At 40.5% G+C, this 19,224-nt stretch overlaps 1 protein-coding gene across 2 annotated transcripts in view; it reads right to left on the minus strand.

The window, feature by feature from the left end:
* The window catches only part of ASTN2 (astrotactin 2), a 728,537-nt gene that overhangs the window by 37,466 nt on the left and 671,847 nt on the right, over positions 1-19,224 (minus strand). For both annotated transcript variants that reach the window (XM_066580842.1, XM_066580841.1), the window contains one exon: positions 10,005-10,146. In XM_066580842.1, the coding sequence (XP_066436939.1) occupies positions 10,005-10,146 (142 nt within the window). The remainder of the gene's footprint in view (positions 1-10,004; positions 10,147-19,224) is intronic.

The raw sequence follows: 19,224 nt of genomic DNA on the forward strand, positions 1-19,224 counted from the left end.
TCCCCACTGCAACCTTCCACTCACCCACGGCGCCCCCCAAATCTTTTCGCTCGAGTACAGAAGTACTCGAAAATCGCGGTGCTCGGGCGAAAAACGGGCGTGGCCGAGTACGCTCGCTCATCTCTAGTCACCAGGGCTACCATGATTGTTTGTCTATTGGGGATGTGCCTGTGGCCCGTTTTTAATAGACAGCTTGTTAAAATACAGTATACGGGCTTAGTCACACGGGCATTTTTTCGCACAATTTGCAGGTACGTTTGTGATCCGCATCTATATAGACCCAATGCTTTGCAATGGGAGCGGTCACATATCCGTTTTTTAATCCCTAAAATGTGTAAAAAAAAAAAAACCTCTCTGTAGTTGCCGGTGCTCAGGCGTGTCTAGCCAGGTCTTCTCCTGCACTGCTATGAAGAACTTTCAGCAGGCGGGGATTTAAAATCCCTGCCTGCTTAAAGAGCTGCCTCTGATTTGCTGAGCACTGTGACCACTAAGAGGCAGCACTCAGGATTTTAAATCCCCACTTGCTGAAAGCTCTTCATAGCAGTTCAGGAGAAGACCCGGCTAGACGCGCCTGAGCCCCGGCAGCTGCAGAGAGGCGAGTATATATATATATATATATTTATTTTTTACATATTTTAGGGATGATTTTCCTGGCCTAGGAATGCGGACTAACCGGTGATATCTAGATGGAGAAAACAGATCACTTTGAAGGTATTGAGAGCATATCTGATATACCTCCATTTTCTTCAAAGCCTCTTAACCCTGTAATCCATTGAAGATAGAGACGTAATAATGCAAGCTAAAATAGGCTAATCCTGTGCAAGTTGTTTATGTAACCTTTGAAGAGATGAAATGGCTGTGGGTACAGGCCACATATCCTACTCCGTTAACAACGTTAACACTTAAAGCAACAGAGAAACCAGTAGTATTATTACCTGAACAAACATGCATTTCTTCGTAATTCCCTTACTACAACATAACTGGATACTGAATCCTATCTAGCTGAAAAAATATGGTAAAGGCGAAAACAAAATCAAGCGAATAAAATTAACCACTTTTTATTCCCCTGCGGGAACTTCTCAAAGTGGCTCTAATCCCATAACAAATAGTACAGAAAGTGCAAATAACACACCATCTAAAAATTCTCCCAAGTACAAAGGAGAAGAAACTGACTACATGCCTGGTATCAATCAACACATAGATCAGCCTTCTTATAATTGTGATTCTCAACCCAATTAATATGTCTATACCTCCATCTCTATCGAACAATGCTGACAGCAATGCCACATCTATACGACTAAAAGGTAATGCTATCACTGAGCAAACGATGAGATCCCACTACTAGAACTGAGAGAACCAATACAAAAAGACTTTTAAAGTGCACTGAATTCTATTTCTAAAAATTTGAAAGATAGAGGTGCCAAAACATCACACTTCGAAACCAAAATGGATGAATTTGCACATGCACACAATACTTTGGTAGATGCCTAAAACGAATTAGATAAAAGTATGGTCACAGTCAAACTCAAACTTGCGAATCTGGAAGATTGATCTCACCAAAACAATATAAGATTTCGTGGTATTTTGGAATCTGTGTTACAAACTCAAGAGATTTTATCATTGACTATATTTCTATCTTGTTACCTGATACTGACCGCCATGAATTAGTTATAGATAGAATACATAGAATTCCTAAACCCAAACATCTACCACAATCAGTTCCAAAAGATGTATTGGCAAGAATTCATTTTTTTCACATCAAAGAAGAAATCTTCAAAGCAGCATCCAATTCTATGAATGTTCCAGATCATTTTTCCAATATTAGTATGTTCTCTGAACTTTCCACAACAACCTTAAAACACAGAAGGGGATTTTCATCATCCACAAAATTCCTATGAGAAAATGTAATTTCTCGTAAGTGGGGGTTTCCAGTAAAGCATGTCATATCTAGAAACAACACTTCATATGTCCTCAGTTCACCGATGGAAGCAATGAAATTGCTCAAAAATTGGCTCCCTAATTCCACCTTGGTAACCCCAGATTCTTCACCAAAACACAAAGCACCATCTCTTTCAGCACCATGGAAGAATGTGGAATCTCGAAAATATTCCAAAGACACACATGACTAACTTCTAGCTCCTAAAGACAGAATGTATTGGAGATCCGTATTATACTACTCTGTTGGGTAATAAGTAGAGATGAGCGAGTATACTCGCTAAGGCACATTACTCGAGCAAGTAGTGCCTTAGCCAAGTATCTCCCCACTCGTCTCTAAAGATTCGGGGCCCGGCGGGCAGCGGCGGGGGAGAGCGGGGAGGAACGGAGTGGAGATCTCTCCCTCCCTCTCCCCCCCCCTACCGCTCCCTGCCGCAACTCACCTGTCACCCGCGCCGGCCCTTGATACTTTAGAGACGAGCGGGGAGATACTCGGCTAAGGCACTACTCACTCGAGTAATGTGCCTTAGCGAGTATACTCGCTCATCTCTAGTAATAAACCCTATATTGTGAACGATGATATCTGTTTATGATTTCACTTCAGAGCTTTGAGGTACTTAAAATAAATGTAAGTCTATTATTTTTCTATTGTTTAAGAGGTTCTTCTTCAATATCACCTGCATGTCTTTAAAAAAGAAAAAGGTTCTTCAGATATCTTAAACAACTAAAAGACTCAAGTGTTTTAGAAGGGGAATTTGGGGGCTTACTTTTATTAGATATTTTGTACCACAAAAATGGCTTTCAGAACGTCCACTCTAAATGCAAGGGGCTGAACAGCCCTTTTAAAAGAACCTGGCTTTGGCAGTAAATAAAATCTTATATTGTATTGTTTTTTTGTGTTCAAGAAACACCCCTTTTGGCAAAAGACTCCCAGAAAAAAATGAAACATAAAAACTTTACTTATATCTATTGTACACCAAACAAATATAAAAAACACTGGGCGTGATGACTGCCATCAAAGATGACTTAGGATTTCTGCATGAAAAAACTATTTTTGACCACCAGAATAGATATATTCTTTTAAATTCTGTTCTTTATAATCAAAAATTGATTACATTCTTACTTTACACACCAAATAAGCTCCAGTGTAGTTTTCCGAAGCATGTGATTAGTTTGATCACAAGAGAAAGCCATGGATCGCTTACATTATATGGAGGCTTTAAGAAGATATTAAATCCCTAGTTGGATAAGATCTATTATAAGCTTAATGAAAAAAATTCAGATATTTATAATATTTTATTTAAAGAGGATCCTTAGGATGCATGAAGGACTCTACATGTGTCTGAGAGTCTACACTTTTTTCTCTAATATGCATAAGGTATACTCTAGAATAGATTTCATACTCGTAGATAAATGGACCCTTCAAAACATTACCAATGTTTCAATCAATACAATAACATGGTCCTAACATGCTCCTACATCTATTATCAATAAACAATTCAATAATACCCCAACATCCCCATGGAGACTCAATAGTTCACTCTTAAATAATAAGATAACTAGTAAACAGGTCAAAGAGGAATTGAAGGAATTCTTTCTTTCGAATAGGCTGTGTGATCCACTTATCTTGAATAATTGGTGTGCATATGACGTTTATCTAAAAGTTGCTTTATTAAATTATCTTCTACGATTATAAAAGATCGCCAGACTAAAACTCAAAGCCTGTTACATAGAATCAAACACTTAGAGGATTCCAATAAGTTAAATGTTTCCTCACAAACTATTTCTGAACATAAAACATTCAGCTATCAATTACACCAGTTGCTACATTATAAATATGAACTTGCCCTCAGAAGAACTAAAATGTTATACTATTGGCAAGATAACAAAGCGGGGAAGATGTTAGCTAATAAATTTAAAAATAGAACTGCAAGAGTGAAGATCCCCTATATATACAGGGAATAGCTGACACACTAGCTGGATATTAGATAAGTCTATAGAATGTAAAAGATCCTACTAATGATCATCCCTCCAAATTAGAAATTGAAAATGTTCTTAGGAGTTTATATCTACCCAAACTTGAGGAATCCAAATTGGGGATCTCAACTCTTTCATAACACAAGACGACATAAAAAAGGTCATTAACCAACTTAACCCCTTGAGTGGCGGGTTTCCCACCACCCTGTCGTGCCCACCAGGGCAGGTTTTTTAAAATGGTCTAAACATTGAATTTCAACTAATTTTGCAGTTGCGTCTCAAGAGCCATAACTTTTTCATTTTTCCATTGACATGGCCATAAAAGGCCTTGTTTTTTGCGGGACAAGTTGTGATTTTTTAAACAGGGGGGAGGAAAAAAACAAATGGGGAAAAAAGAAAAAAAGGGGCCATGTCATTAAGGGGTTAAATAATGCATTAACTTCCTTCTCTGGGTCATTACGACACAAGGATACCACATGTGAGATTGTATTTTTGATTTTTTTTACAAAGTAAAGGGAGATAAGTGTTTTTATAATTTTTTTACTTTTTTTTAATTTTTTTAATTTTTTTTTGTCCCTTTAGGGGACTTCCACAGGCACCCATCAGGACCCCTGATCACATTCCGGGGGTCCGATGGTGAAAGCCCTTTACATGCTGCAGTGACAGCCCTTTACATGCTGCAGTCACATAGACTGCAGCATGTAAGGGGTTAACACAGCAGAGATCGGAGGTTTTCTCTGATCTCTGCTATAAGAGCAGGTACCTAGGTGTCCTCTCACAGCCAAGCACCAAGCTCTCCCTACCACAGAGACCATCGGCTTGCTTCTGACAAGCCGATGGTCTCTATGGCAACCTGTAAACAAAGCAGGCGATTGCCGACATATCGGCAATATCTTCTGCTGGTTTTTCAAAGCCCTTGCTTTGTTCTCTGTGGGTCTGTGCAGGCAGAGCACACTGTCACAGCTTGTGGCATTGTGCTCTGCAGCTCCCATAGTGATACATAGCCCGGAAATCTTCCGGGCTATGTCACTATGAGCAGTGGAGCTCGTCCCGGAAAATTTCCGGGCGTGCCACTCAAGGGGTTAAATTCAACAAATCCCCCGGGACTGACAAATGAATATTCTAAATAAATTTTGTTTATTATTATCCCACAACCAGGAACAAGTATTTAACAAATTTGTGGGATAATCACATATTATTATTCCACAACTGGAACTAGTATTTAACAATGTCATTGATGGCGGGCACTTCCCTTCGGAGATGCTTCAAGCTATAATAATATTACCTAAACCGCGTAAGTCCCTTGGTAGGCCTGAAAATTTTAGTCCAATTTCTTTATTAAATAATGATCTTAAAATATATTCCAAAATAATAACTAGAGATGAGCGAGCATACTCGTCCGAGCTTGATGCTCGTTCGAGTATTAGGGTGCTCGAGATGCTCGTTACTCGAGACGAGCACCACGCAGTACTCGTCTCGATTAAACGAGCACTGACCATTGAATTCAATGGAGCCCGCAATACAGCCAGCTCCATTGAAAGCAATGGCCTGCCGGCGAGCGCGGGATGAATTGTCGGGAAGGGCTTAAATATATAAGCCCTTCCGTGCAATTCATCCAGAAATGTGTAAAAAAAAATATATATATATATACTCACCTGGTCCCGGCAGACCGAGTTCAGCGTGGCCAGCGGCAGTCCTCCTGAACTGCTCTGAACAGCTGTGAGTAGTATTCAGCAGCCGGGGATTTAAAATCCCTGCCTGCTGAATGAGTTGCCTCTAATTGGTCACAGCCTGACCAATCAGAGGCAGATTCCACTCACACACCCATTCATGAATTTATGAATGGGTGTGTGACTGCTGCCTCTGATTGGCTCAGCGGGACCAATCAGATGAGAGGCAGCAGTCACTCACCCATTCATAAATTCATGAATGGGTGTGTGAGTGGAATCTGCCTCTGATTGGTCAGGCTGTGACCAATTAGAGGCAGCTCATTCAGCAGGCGGGGATTTTAAATCCCCGGCTGCTGAATACTACTCACAGCTGTTCAGAGCAGTTCAGGAGGACTGCCGCTGGCCGCGCTGAACTCGGTCTGCCGGGACCAGGTGAGTATATATATATATTTTATTTTTACACATTTCTGGATGAATTGCAGGGAAGGGCTTATATAGTTAACCCCTTCCCGACAATTCATCCCGCGATCGCCGGCAGCCCATTGCTTTCAATGGAGCCAGCTGTATTGCCTGCTCCATTGAATTCAATGGGCTAACATCGTTCTTCTCTGCCACAGCTGTTACAGCTGTGGCAGAGGAGAACGATCTTTATGCTGACAGTGCGGGGGGGGGGGTCTCACTCTTGCCACTATTGTGGCTTAATAGTCGGACCTGGGAACTTGAGATGCAGCCCAACATGTAGCCCCTCGCCTGCCCTATCCGTTTCTGTGTCGTTCCCATCACTTTCTTGAATTTCCCAGGTTTTCACAAATGAAAACCTTAGCGAGCATCGGCGATATACAAAAATGCTCGAGTCGCCCATTGACTTCAATGGGGTTCGTTACTCGAAACGAACTCTCGAGCATCACTGAAAGTTTGACTCGAGTAACGAGCACCCGAGCATTTTGGTGCTCGCTCATCTCTAATAATAACCAACAGACTAATTACTGTAACTACCTTCCTGTACTGGTCAAAAATGGCCAAAGTGGGATTTATAAAAAAACACACTAAAAGATTGATCAACATAGTTCATTATGTGACTGTGAGTTTGGTGCCTTCTCTGCTTCTCTCTTTGGATGCAGAAAGGGGATTTAGGGCTCACTGGGGTTACTTTGAGGGAGTTCTCCGCAGATTTGGTTTAGAGCTATTTTAGCATTGTATAAAAGCAAGTCAACTTAGGTTTATAACCTCACATTTATTTCCCCTTTATTTTGCTTGACTAATGGAACCCAACAGGAATGTCTGCTTTTCCCCATGATTTTTACTTTGATTATGGAACCATTATCTGAGAAAATTAGATACTCTACAGAATTTAAAGGAATTCAATTTGGTTTCCAGAATTATTGCATAGGCCTCTTTGCCGAAGATATTATAATGATGTGCTCATCTCCATTAACTATGCTACCAGAAATGTCCAGGATGCTTTCTATTTTCAGCAGTATTTCCTACTACAAAATTAATATATCCAAGTCATTGATCTAAATTTTAGGATTAACCACTAATGTAATAAACTCATTAAAATCTAAATTCATATATAAATGGGTAACAAACTAACTCCCATATTTGGAAATTAAAATTGCACACCCAGTGGAAAAATAGTTTGAAGTGAATTTTTGACCCCTATAGAAAAAAAAGAATAATCTATCCTAATATAATACTCAATGATAATTTTGTTTGGGCAGAATTGACACAGATAAAATGTTAATTAGTCCTGTAATTGCATTTTATTTTTAAAAATTATCCTATATACCTACCTGTTGCATATTTAAAAACAACTCCAAACAATTATTATGCTCTTTATTTCTAAAAAAAATCCAAACCGAGGTGTGACAACTTGGGGGTAGTTAGCTCATTGGATTGTCATCTATCCTCCACCAGATGGATAGTTGCACACCAAAGCACATCCAGACCAGAAGTTTGGTACAAAACTTAACAAAGCTGTTCTTTATCATGGTCCATCAACAAAACTCATAGCATAGTCTTTGCACAGTTGTCATTTGTCACAATGTACACGAGCCTGTGCAATTCCCTGGCCATCTGGCCACTATATACCATGGACCTCACACTGTCTACAATACAGGCATAGTGCATCAAACATATAGTAAAGTCCATCAACTTTTACTCAATCAGGGTGTTGGTCTAGGGACCATCTACCTTTGTCATACTCATGGCTCTCCCAGGCAGCAGGAGTTCTACACCAGATCAACATTTTGGTCTCCACTGGACCTCTCAGGGCCCTCTCCCAGGGAACTCTCAGGGATACTGAAATCAGGAACAAAGGGGAATTTCTGCTCTGCAGCCACACCTACCTAGGTGTTGGCTGATTAATTAGAGACAGAAATCCCATTTTTGCTGGAGATTTCCTCATAAAAGCCTGCTCTTATCCCTCCTGGTGTCCACCCTAGGCAATGTACCATCATAGAGGGTAAAGGTGGCAATTTTATTCAGAACAGTACGTGATGGGGCTGTGAGCTGTCCTTCTATTGCACAATATTATCACACAACTATTTTAGATCTGTTTTGCTCTCTTTGGCAAAAAGATCAATCTAAGCTGTGGTTTTTCACTGAGTTAGTCCCACTTGGCTTCATTGCTTGGCAAGTATTTTGAATCTAAACACCCTACTTTAAGCACAATCATGGATTTGTGGTGCTGCATAATCGTCAAAATAAATCTTTTTTGAAACATTTGTAAAAAGTATGATACTAGTATATTAGAAGCCTACATGTGCCACTTAAATTTACCTAACTGGAAAACTAAAGTTTAAAATTGATTTCCGATCTATGAAGAGATGACTATATAGTATCCTTTTACGATTTAACCAAAATTTCTCATTAAGCAAGCATAACTTTTACAATTCATGCATTGAATTCTCTTCATTAATTTCCTTCATTGTCCTCATCTCCATTACAAAGGTGGTTACTGTCCAATCCATCAGAGAAAGGAGGTATTTCTTTCTTTAACAAACTACTTTTAGAGCCTTACTCAAATGATATCATAGCCTACAAAGCTAAATGGGAGTGTGACTTCGACAACGGGAGGCTAGCTCATTCAACAGTTAACTCAATATCGAAATGTTCGAGTCCTTTAAAAATAGACAGGAAATTACCTTATCAATGGTACTTACCCCTTAAAACTGGCTCTTTTTTATGATATTTCAGAAAAGTGCTGGAGATGTCCAGAGACAGAGGCACTTTATATCATATTTGGTGGAAATATACACCAATCTTAGCTTTATTGAAAAGAATAGGGAGACCGCCTTCCTTTATATGTGGCTTTCCAATGATATTCAATGCTCCTTGGGTTCTATTAGCGTTACAAGCTGGAACATTTTCTACTCAGCACAGTAGCTAAAGCAAAAATAGCTAAGTATTGGAAGTCTGATGAAATTCCTTCCCTAACAGAAATTATAGCGGGAATAAATCATAATTGCTGGTATGAATCCATGATTGCTTCAACTCTAAATAATAGCTCAGTATTTCATAACAAATGGGATATTTTGTTGTCTTGCAAATATAATAGCCTCATTCTCTAATTTCCATTTGTCACCATATTGAATATCTTCAATTCATTATATTCTCCTTACATATACAGATTATAATTTCTTATTTTTTTTACCATATCATATCATACAGGTAGTTTTGCAATGATCTAGTTTATTGTTTTTTCTTGTTTTTGTTCTTTGCTGTAATCTGTTCACTTTAATAGACTTAAGCGCGTATTTTTAAAATAATTATATACACGGCAAATTTTGTTCATACTTTCTTGAAAACACTTAATAAAAAAATATAATTTATAAAAAAAAGTTGATTTTTCATATTAGATATCAATTTTATACTATCCAATGGATTCTTTGTATAATATAATTTCCTAATTTCCTTTACCCTTTTGCTGGTTGGTGCTTTCTTTGCCAACTGTCTCTTAGGGCCCACGTGGGGGTATTATTGTTGTTCAGTATTATTATAATTAAATACTAATAATGACAATAATATTTCTTACACTTAGACCGTGTTGATGTGTAATTACAGGCATCAGGCAGCTCAGACTACTGCTTCTCACAAATGGCCACTGGAGAGAAACTTATCTGAAAGTCACGGCAACATGCATACCCATGCCTGCCACTCATAAATTGGCTTTTACCCACTAGGACAGTCTTACAGGAGAAGAGTTAAACACAACTACATATCCAATGTGACTTTCCTATGGGACAAATGCTTTAAAAAGGTTCACCCTAAATAAACATAATACATACAAACCTAAGCTAGAAAATATCCTGTTTATCAAGGCAGCTTGGCTCTTCCCAACATCTATGGTACAGTGTGCACAGCTGTTCTCAACAATATATTTAGCCTATTGATTTCTTTTTATAATTGGTCTCAGCTTACTTGTAAATACTGTCTGCTTCCAAGCACTTGAAAATGACAGAGTAAAGATTGTTGTCTGAAGTCCCGCCATGGCTTCTCCCAGCTGCTATGCAAGCCGTACCCAAACCAGACAATAAATCATCGGTGAGGCTGAGGGACTCTCCTGGCAATAGACAAGAGAGACAAGAAAATAAATAATACATCTCATTGGGGATTCTAATAATGCATAATGGTCAAAATAATAAGTCATTAAAATCACAAGTGTAAGATTTGTGAGGACGAATGGTTCAATTTACCAAAATGGTCCATGACACAGCACAGCCATTAAAACCTAACAAAATAAATTGCATAATACAGGTTGTCCGAAAAAAATGTATACTCACTTTGAATGATTATAAATTCGGTGTTTATTAACATACAGTTCATTCATTCATACAGAAATGATTAATTCTTTTTGTCAACTGATGATCATTCTGGTTCAGGTTCTGAAGATAACATGAAGCAAAGGAATGGCAAACATCAGAAATAGAGATGAGCGAACACGTTCGGCTCCGCCCCTTTTTCGCCCGAACACCGAACTTTGCGAACACTTCAGTGTTCGGGCGAAAAAGTTCGGGGGCCGCCGTGGCAGCGCGGGGGGGTGCGGCGGGGAGTGGGGGGGAGAGGGAGAGAGAGAGGGCTCCCCCCTGTTCCCCGCTACTGCCGCCCGCGCCGCCGCGCATCTCCCCGCCCCCCGGCGGCACCCGGACACTTACGCGCGAACACTGCAGTGTTCGGCAAAGCCGGTGTCCGGGTGCGGATGTGTCCGTAACGGACACGTTCGCTCATCCCTAATCAGAAACCATTTCATTTGGTAGTTGCTCACTTTCCCGTTCAATGGCTGCCCTCAATCTGTTGACTACTGCTGCTTTTTTGCCGTAAACGTTATCTCTTAAGTATTCCCATTAAAAAAAAATCTAGTGGCATGAGGTCTTGTAAACACTGGGGGTTGGGGTATTCTAGTGAACTTCTTTGTCCCATCCATCTGTTTGGCAGATTGTCATCAAGGTAAGTCCTTACATTATGATGGTAGTGTGGGCGTGCTCCATCCTGATGGAAATAAAACTCTTCATCCTCGAAGTCCTATTGAATATACAGCATGATTGATGCAGAAAATTCAAGTAAATGGCAATAGTCACAATAGCATCCAAAAAGAAAGGTCCAATGAATCCCTTCATTGATAAGCCACACCACACTGTAACTCCTAGTAACTGAACATGATGTTCATCCATAATATGTAGACTTTCAGGTCCCTAGTAGGTGCAATTGGGGCAGTTAATTCTTTGCACATCTTGCTCAAGTGCCATTCGCAAAACTCCATTTTCCAGTCAGGTTCATCTTCATAGACTATTCTTAAAATGTACTCGTTCCAGTGACAGTGCTTCAAAATGCAATAGACACTTGATTTTGAAACCTGCTTGCCACACAGATTTTATTGGACTTTGGAGATACTTTTCCATCAACCTTTCTTGTTTTTTGGGGCTCATCGATGTCCATGGTCTTCTGTAATATTATTTCTAGGCATTCTGAAGAGTTCCATCTGCTTCAAATTATCTGTAATTCGAGTGATGGTATGTGGTATAGAGGGACTTGTTTAAACTCCATCCGAAACGGTCATTGCACTTAAACTAGTTTTCAAACTTTCAGTGCACTTTAAGATAAATTTCCATTGCTCAAAGCTTAGTCTAGCTTCATACATTATTTCTAATTGGTTAAGCCTGAAAAGGAGTGAAAATTAAGTGAGGGCGATAAATTGAAAGTGGTGCCAAAGACAACTAACTTAGTTGCCCATAGCAACTAATCAGGTCTCTGTTTTCATTTTCAAGAGGTAAAATCTGATTGGTTTCTACAGGCAACTAAGTCAGTTTTCCTTTTCACCAATTTTGAATTATCTCTGCAATGGGTTAGTGATTTATAAGCTGCTAACCGGTCTTTACACTTTTTTTAGACACCCTGTACACTTTACCACCCTATATGATCAATGGATTATCACAAGTGTAAAAGACCAATTTTTCATATATAAACACACATACGCACACACATAGAAAATTGATGGCAGAAGAGGACCACATAGTCCATCTAGTCTCCCTTATATTACTTCCTTTTCATTTTTCTCTCAGGATAGATCTATGTTTATCCTAGGCATGCTTGGATTTCTTGTTGATTTTCCAACCATATCTTCTTGAAAATTGTTCTAAGCATCTACTACAATTTCAATGAAAAAAAAATTATTTCCTTGCTTATTATTTTATCTGCAACTAATCTCAGTTCTAGTGTTTAGCTTACTAATAAAAACACTTCCTTCCTTACTCTTATTTATATCTTTAACATGTTTAAAAGTTTTCCATCATGTCCCTCCTCTTACATCTCTCCTCCTGTAACATATATAAAGGTTTCCATCATGTCTCCTCTCTCCCTTCTCTCCTCCTGTAACATATATAAAGGTTTCCATCATGTCCTCCTCTACATTCTGTAACATATATAAAGGTTTTCATCATGTCTCCCCTCTCCCTTCTCCCCTCATTTAACATATATAAAGGTTTTCATCATGTCTCTCCTCTCCCTTCTCTCCTCCTGTAACATATATAAAGGTTTCCATCATGTCTCCTCTCTCCCTTCTCTCCTCCTGCAACATATATAAAGGTTTCTATCATGTCAGCACTTTCCCTTCTCTCCTCCTGTAACATATATAAAGGTTTCCATCATGTCCTCCTCTCTCTTCTCTCCTCCTGTAACATATATAAAGGTTTCCATCATGTCCTCCTCTCCCTTCTCTCCTCCTGTAACATATATAAAGGTTTCCATCATGTCCCCCTTCTCTCCTCCTGTAACATATATAAAGGTTTCCATCATGTCTCCCCTCTTCCTTCTCTCTTGTAAAACATATATAGGTTTCCATCATGTCCCCTCTTCCATCTCTCCACCTGTAACATATATAAAGGTTTTTCATCATGTCCCCCCTCTTCATTCCCTCCTCTTGCAAAATATATAAAGGTTTCCATCATGTCCCTCCTCTTCCATCTCTCTTCCGGTAGCATATGTACAGGTTTCCATCATGTCTCTCCTCTCCCTTCTATCCTCCTGTAACATATATAAAGGTTTCCATCATGTCCCCTCTCCCTTCTCTCCTCCTGTAATATAAAGGTTTCCATCATGTCCTCCTCTCCCTTCTCTCCTCCTGTAACATATATAAAGGTTTCCATCATGTCCCCTCTCCCTTCTCTCCTCCTGTAATATAAAGGTTTCCATCATGTCCTCCTCTCCCTTCTATCCTCCTGTAACATATATAAAGGTTTCCATGATGTCCCCCCTCTTCCTTCCCTCCTCTTGCAAAATATATAAAGGTTTCCATCATGTCCCCTCTTCCATCTCTCTTCCTGTAACATATGTAAAGGTTTCCATCATGTCCCTCCTCTCCCTTCTATCCTCCTGTAACATATATAAAGGTTTTAGAGATGAGCGAGCATACTCGTCCGAGCTTGATACTCGTTCGAGTATTAGGGTGTTCGAGATGCTCGTTACTCGTAACGAGTACCACGTGATGTTCGAGTTACTTTCACTTTCTTCCCTGAGAAATTTGCGCGCTTTTCTGGCAAATAGAAAGACAGGGAAGGCATTACAACTCCCCCCTGCAACGTTCAAGCCCTATACCACCCCCCTGCAGTGAGTGGCTGGCGAGATTAGGTGTCACCCGAGTATTGAAATCTGCCCCTCCCGCGGCTCGCCTCAGATGCATTCTGACATTAGTTCAGGGAAAGTGCTATCGTGTTGGAGCTGCTATAGGGAGAGTGTTAGGAGTATTTTAGGTTTCAAGAACCCCAACGGTCCTTCTTAAGGCCATAAATCTTCTCTATATGCGCTCAATGGGGCCGGCGGCAGCAGCGCCGACCCCATTGAGAACATATAGAAGACAAATCCTTCTTCTCTGCCACAGCTGTAACAGCTGTGGCAGAGAAGAACGATGTTTGCCCATTGAATTCAATGGAGCCAGCAATACAGCAGGTTCCACTGAAAGCAATGGGCTGCCGGCGATTGCAGGATGAATTGTCGGGAAGGGGTTAAATATATAACCCCTTCCCTGCAATTCATCCAGAAATGTGTTACAATAAAAATATATATCGGCGTATAAGGTGACGGGGCGTATAAGACGACCCCCCAACTGTCACCTTATACGCCGGCAATACAGTGGAGCAAAGAATAAAAATCATTACTTACTTCTTCTGACGTTCTGCGGCGCTCCTGCAGGCTGTCACTCCCTCCTGGTGTTCTGCGGTGCTCCTGCAGGCTGTTGCTCCCTCCTGGTTCCCGGCAGAGCATTGATTTCTCTACGGAGGGCTTTAAATCCCCGCCTCCAGAAACACACGTGCCTTCAGCCAATCACAGCCAATGACAATGATGTCATTGAATGGCTGTGATTGGCTGTGTTTCTGGAGGCGGGGATTTCAAGCCCTGCGTCCAGAAATCAATACTCTGCGGTGGACCAGGAGGGAGCAACAGCCTGCAGGAGCGCCGCAGAACGTCAGAAGAAGTAAGTAATGATTTTTATTCTTTGCTCCACTGTATTGCCGGCGTATAAGGTGACAGTTGGGGGGTCGTCTTATATGCCCCGTCGCCTTATACGCCGGTATATATTTTTATTGTAACACATTTCTGGATGAATTGCAGGGAAGGGGTTATATATTTAACCCCTCCCCGACAATTCATCCTGCGATCGCCGGCAGCCCATTGCTTTCAGTGGAACCTGCTGTATTGCTGGCTCCATTGTATTCAATGGGCAAACATCGTTCTTCTCTACCACAGCTGTTACAGCTATGGCAGAGGAGAACAATCTTTACGCTGACAGTGCGGGGGGGCACTCTTGCCGCTATTGTGGCTTAATAGTGGGACCTGGGAACCTGAGATGCAGCCCATCATGTAGCCCCTCGCCTGCCCTATCCGTTGCTGTGTCGTTCCCATCACTTTGTAGAATTGCCCAGATTTTTTACAAACGAAAACCTTAGCGAGCATTGGCGATATACAAAAATGCTCTGGTCGCCCATTGACTTCAATGGGGTTCGTTACTCGAAACGAACCCTCGAGCATTGCGAAAATTTTGTCCCGAGTAACGAGCACCCGAGCATTTTGGTGCTCGCTCATCTCTAAAAGGTTTCCATCATGCCCCTCCTCTCCCTTCTCTCCTCCTGTAATATAAAGGTTTCCATCATGTCCCCCCTCTTCCTTCTCTCCTCCTGTAACATATATAAAGGTTTCCATCATGCCCCTCCTCTCCCTTCTCTCCTCCTGTAATATAAAGGTTTCCATCATGTCCTCCTCTCCCTTCTATCCTCCTGTAACATATATAAAGGTTTCCATGATGTCCCCCCTCTTCCTTCCCTCCTCTTGCAAAATATATAAAGGTTTCCATCTCTCCTCCTGTAACATATGTAAAGGTTTCCATCATGTCCCTCCTCTCCCTTCTATCCTCCTGTAACATATATAAAGGTTTCCATCATGTCCTCCTCCCCCTTCTCTCCTCCTGTAATATAAAGGTTTCCATCATGTCCTCCTCTCCCTTCTGTAACATATATAAAGGTTTCCATCATGTCCTTCTCCCCCTAACCTCTAAACTATACAAATAAAGTTCTTTAAGTCTTTCCTGATAGGTTTTGTCCTACAAGTATGAGTACACATTGCATGGAGAAAATTGTTTTTTGTTTTATTCTTAGTAACTACATTAATTTCATTGCCAAAATTAATCCACTGCTTCAACCTAACTGGCCGGGACGCAAATCATCCTCATAAATTAAATTTATACACCCTTCATTTAGTTTAAGGCCTAATGTCCACGGGCGTATTTGATTTTTCAGAAAATGCACGGGTCTACCGCGCGGAAGATCCACAATTCATAGTGCCCATAGGGAAGCATTGGCATCCGCAACTGAATTTAAGCATGCGGATTTGATTTGCGGACCGTTTGGTGCGGAAAACAAATAGCAACATGCTCCATTTCAGTGCAGATTCCATGAGGACGGGCTCAATAGAAGTCCATGGCTGCGGACGATCTGCAGTGCATCCGCAAATAAAAGTGCGGATGCACTGCGGATTTGAAGGTTAAAATCAATTAGGGAGGTGGAGAAAAGGCTGAGAGGTGGGAATGCAGATTTTTTTCCGCACAGATGATCTGCAGTGCATTCGTGTAAATCCGCATGGAAAAATCAATACATTCACAATCTCCTGCAAATGGTTCCCGCTGGTCTCAGGCTGCGGAAATCCACATGCAGAATCCGATCCGCCCGTGGACATGAAGCCTAAATGTCTATCAAAACTCTTTTTTAATTCCTCACCAAGCACTTCTCTATCTTTGCTTGAAAGATGCAAGCCATTCCTTTTGAACAACTGTATCTTCGACCACCTACCAACACTAAGACTAACAAATCCAATGTTGTAGCCACACATTAAACTCTGAGATATGATGTGCCTTGTTCATCGGATTACAGACTAGCAGAACCTCTAAAAATGTAACTAAACCTGCTATCCTACAAAGCTCTTGCCGAAAATTTGGGAATTCTTTTTGTATAGAAACTAAATTATTTTGAGACAAATTATTGGTTCCCAGATTCCAAAATGGGCCACAAGATCAACTTCACTATTGCTATTAGCAGCATTGACAGTATTCACAACATGTCTCTTATCCCTACTGATATGTGTGTGTATATCAATCCTTGATTATTGGAAGAGAGAAGAGTCTCCTGAAACGAGCCATCCATTGATTTCCCTTGCAATGTAACCACATAAAGAATGAAGCATTAAATGGTGCCAACTGAAATCAGTGGGCTGTCCAAATGATGTACTCTGATTATTAACCTATGCCCCAAATGAAGGACTCTCCTAAAAATGTTCTTTAAAAACATTTTCCAAAACCAAACAGCCAACTAAAATGGATATGCTAGTCTGACTGTAGTCTTTCAGTAGGGCACAGGAGATTTAAATTAAGCCTTTTGTGTTAACCACTTAGGGACCAGGCCTTAAGTCCTGGTTTGGTCCTGAAGGACCAGACACTTTTTTAGGGATTTTATCCACGTGGTGGTTTTACTGCCCTATGTTTTTCCTTCATATTGAGCCATGTCATCTGGATAGTCACCCACTGCTCCGTTATATTTGTAGGTTCAGGAATTTAAGTATTAATGGACCTCTCCACCACATCCCATATGGTTGATAGGGTTCATGTTAGCCAAAATGTGCAGGCTACACCATTCATTCATAGGAACCCTCAAATTCTAAACAACTTGGACCCGATTTCACAGTGCATTACCATGTTGAAATATCCCATTATTGTAGAGGTACATGAAGTTTTTCAAAATAGTCATCAAGCAGTGAAATGTAATAGGAACTGGTCAATGGATCCAATCCATGTCATAAGAACATACCAGACACCAGTATGAAACCACCTTAGTCTGCACAGTGCCTTGTTGACAACTGGGGTCAATGATTTAATGAGGTCTGTGCCATACATGAACCTTATCATAGCCCAAAACAATTAGTACCATGACTTATTGGACTACACCACATGTTGTCAGTTCTCTAGGGTCCAGTTAGCAACATCACGAGTCCAGATGAGACTCTGTACCACATGTTGTGGTTTTAACAGAGGCCCTCTGATGGGTCATCTGCTTCTATATCCCACGAAAGCTAAAGAACGCTACACTGACCTGCAAGATATGTGTGTGAATTGAATGTGGAAGTGATTTCTGCCAGAGTTGCTTGTCTGTTCAAACTGACAATTCTAGCCAGATGCTGGCCGAAATCATTAAGCACCCTCTGGCATCCATTGTGCTGTCCACTGTGGGTGGTAATGCCTTCAACTACGTATATCCAGTAGACACGTGAGACTGTGGATTGAAGAATATTAAATGCCCACACAGCTTTGTAAATGGAATATCTCATCCATCTGGCAACCATTATGATGCCATGTTCGAACTCTGATAATTCACATTGACTTGCTATGAGCATACTGGCCAGCGTTCAGAAAACACCTGAGGAAAAGCCACTTCATAATCAATTTACTACTGCTATTCATGATTTTTGGCACATCAGTATTTAACGACCTAACTATATAATTAGAGTTGTGTGGTATATTTCTATATTTCCTCTACAGGAACAATAATGTGTTTATTTCTTCACCCCAATATGTTTTGTAATCCTCTAAACTTCTTTTCCACAAATAGTACAATACCTCATTGCTGATAGATTTCTATTAGTTTCAATGTCTAATTCTCGGGATTACTGTTAGCAATTCTCCATTAGCTTATTAGTTTATTGATTTATGCATATAGTTTTTTCCAAGCACATTACAATGCGACAACATTATGTAGGTTGGATATACGGTATATACAACTGTCTAATTCTCGTTATAATACATCAATATGATCCATCACCCATTATATTACTTTTACTCCTTGCGAGTATAAATGGTGTTTTACTCTTCCTATTGTATTTTCCAGTTAAAATATTTAAAGGGGAATTCCAGCTTCAGTAAATGACTGAAAAATGAGAACTGATAGAATTTTTCAGTATAATTTCTGTACTCCTGGTTTTCAATATATCTGAAAATCAGCAATGATGCCGAACTATTATGGCGTCATTAATAGGCTGCTACTCTGCATGGTGCACTACATGTATCAGGATGGTCTGACACTTTGTATCTACTCTGTGTGGGAGTATACACCAAGCAGCTACCCCCCTTTATATTAGGAGGCTGTGTGAGTGGCTGTCTCATCGGTGTCCTCCACAGGTGTAACTGGCTCCCTCATTTGCCTGCATGTCAAGGTGGTGCCCATGTTTGCCCTCCTGTGTCACTAAGTATATGGCCGTTTTCAGTGATTGGATACATGACACACAGATGATGTGCGGTGCCACTTCTTATCTTGGTCACCAAGCTTTATTCCGAAATACTCGTGATGGGCACACTTTACCAAGGATGTTATTTTCCTCCGCTATGTCTTTGATGTGAACTGTCCGCAGATATAGCAGAAATTGACTTCTGCTCCGACCTCTGTGTTATTGCGGCGTTGACAGCATGCGAGTGACGCACCCCGGCCGATCAACTATTGATGAACCATCCTGATGATAGGTTATCAATAGTATTTGACTGGAAAATCCCTTTAATTGAATAAGCATATTTCTAAAAAATTTTGCGAATTCCGCAAATCAGATCTGTTCGTGG

The sequence above is a fragment of the Eleutherodactylus coqui genome, chromosome 10 (genome assembly GCF_035609145.1).
Source record: "Eleutherodactylus coqui strain aEleCoq1 chromosome 10, aEleCoq1.hap1, whole genome shotgun sequence".
NCBI classification, from domain to species: domain Eukaryota; kingdom Metazoa; phylum Chordata; class Amphibia; order Anura; family Eleutherodactylidae; genus Eleutherodactylus; species Eleutherodactylus coqui.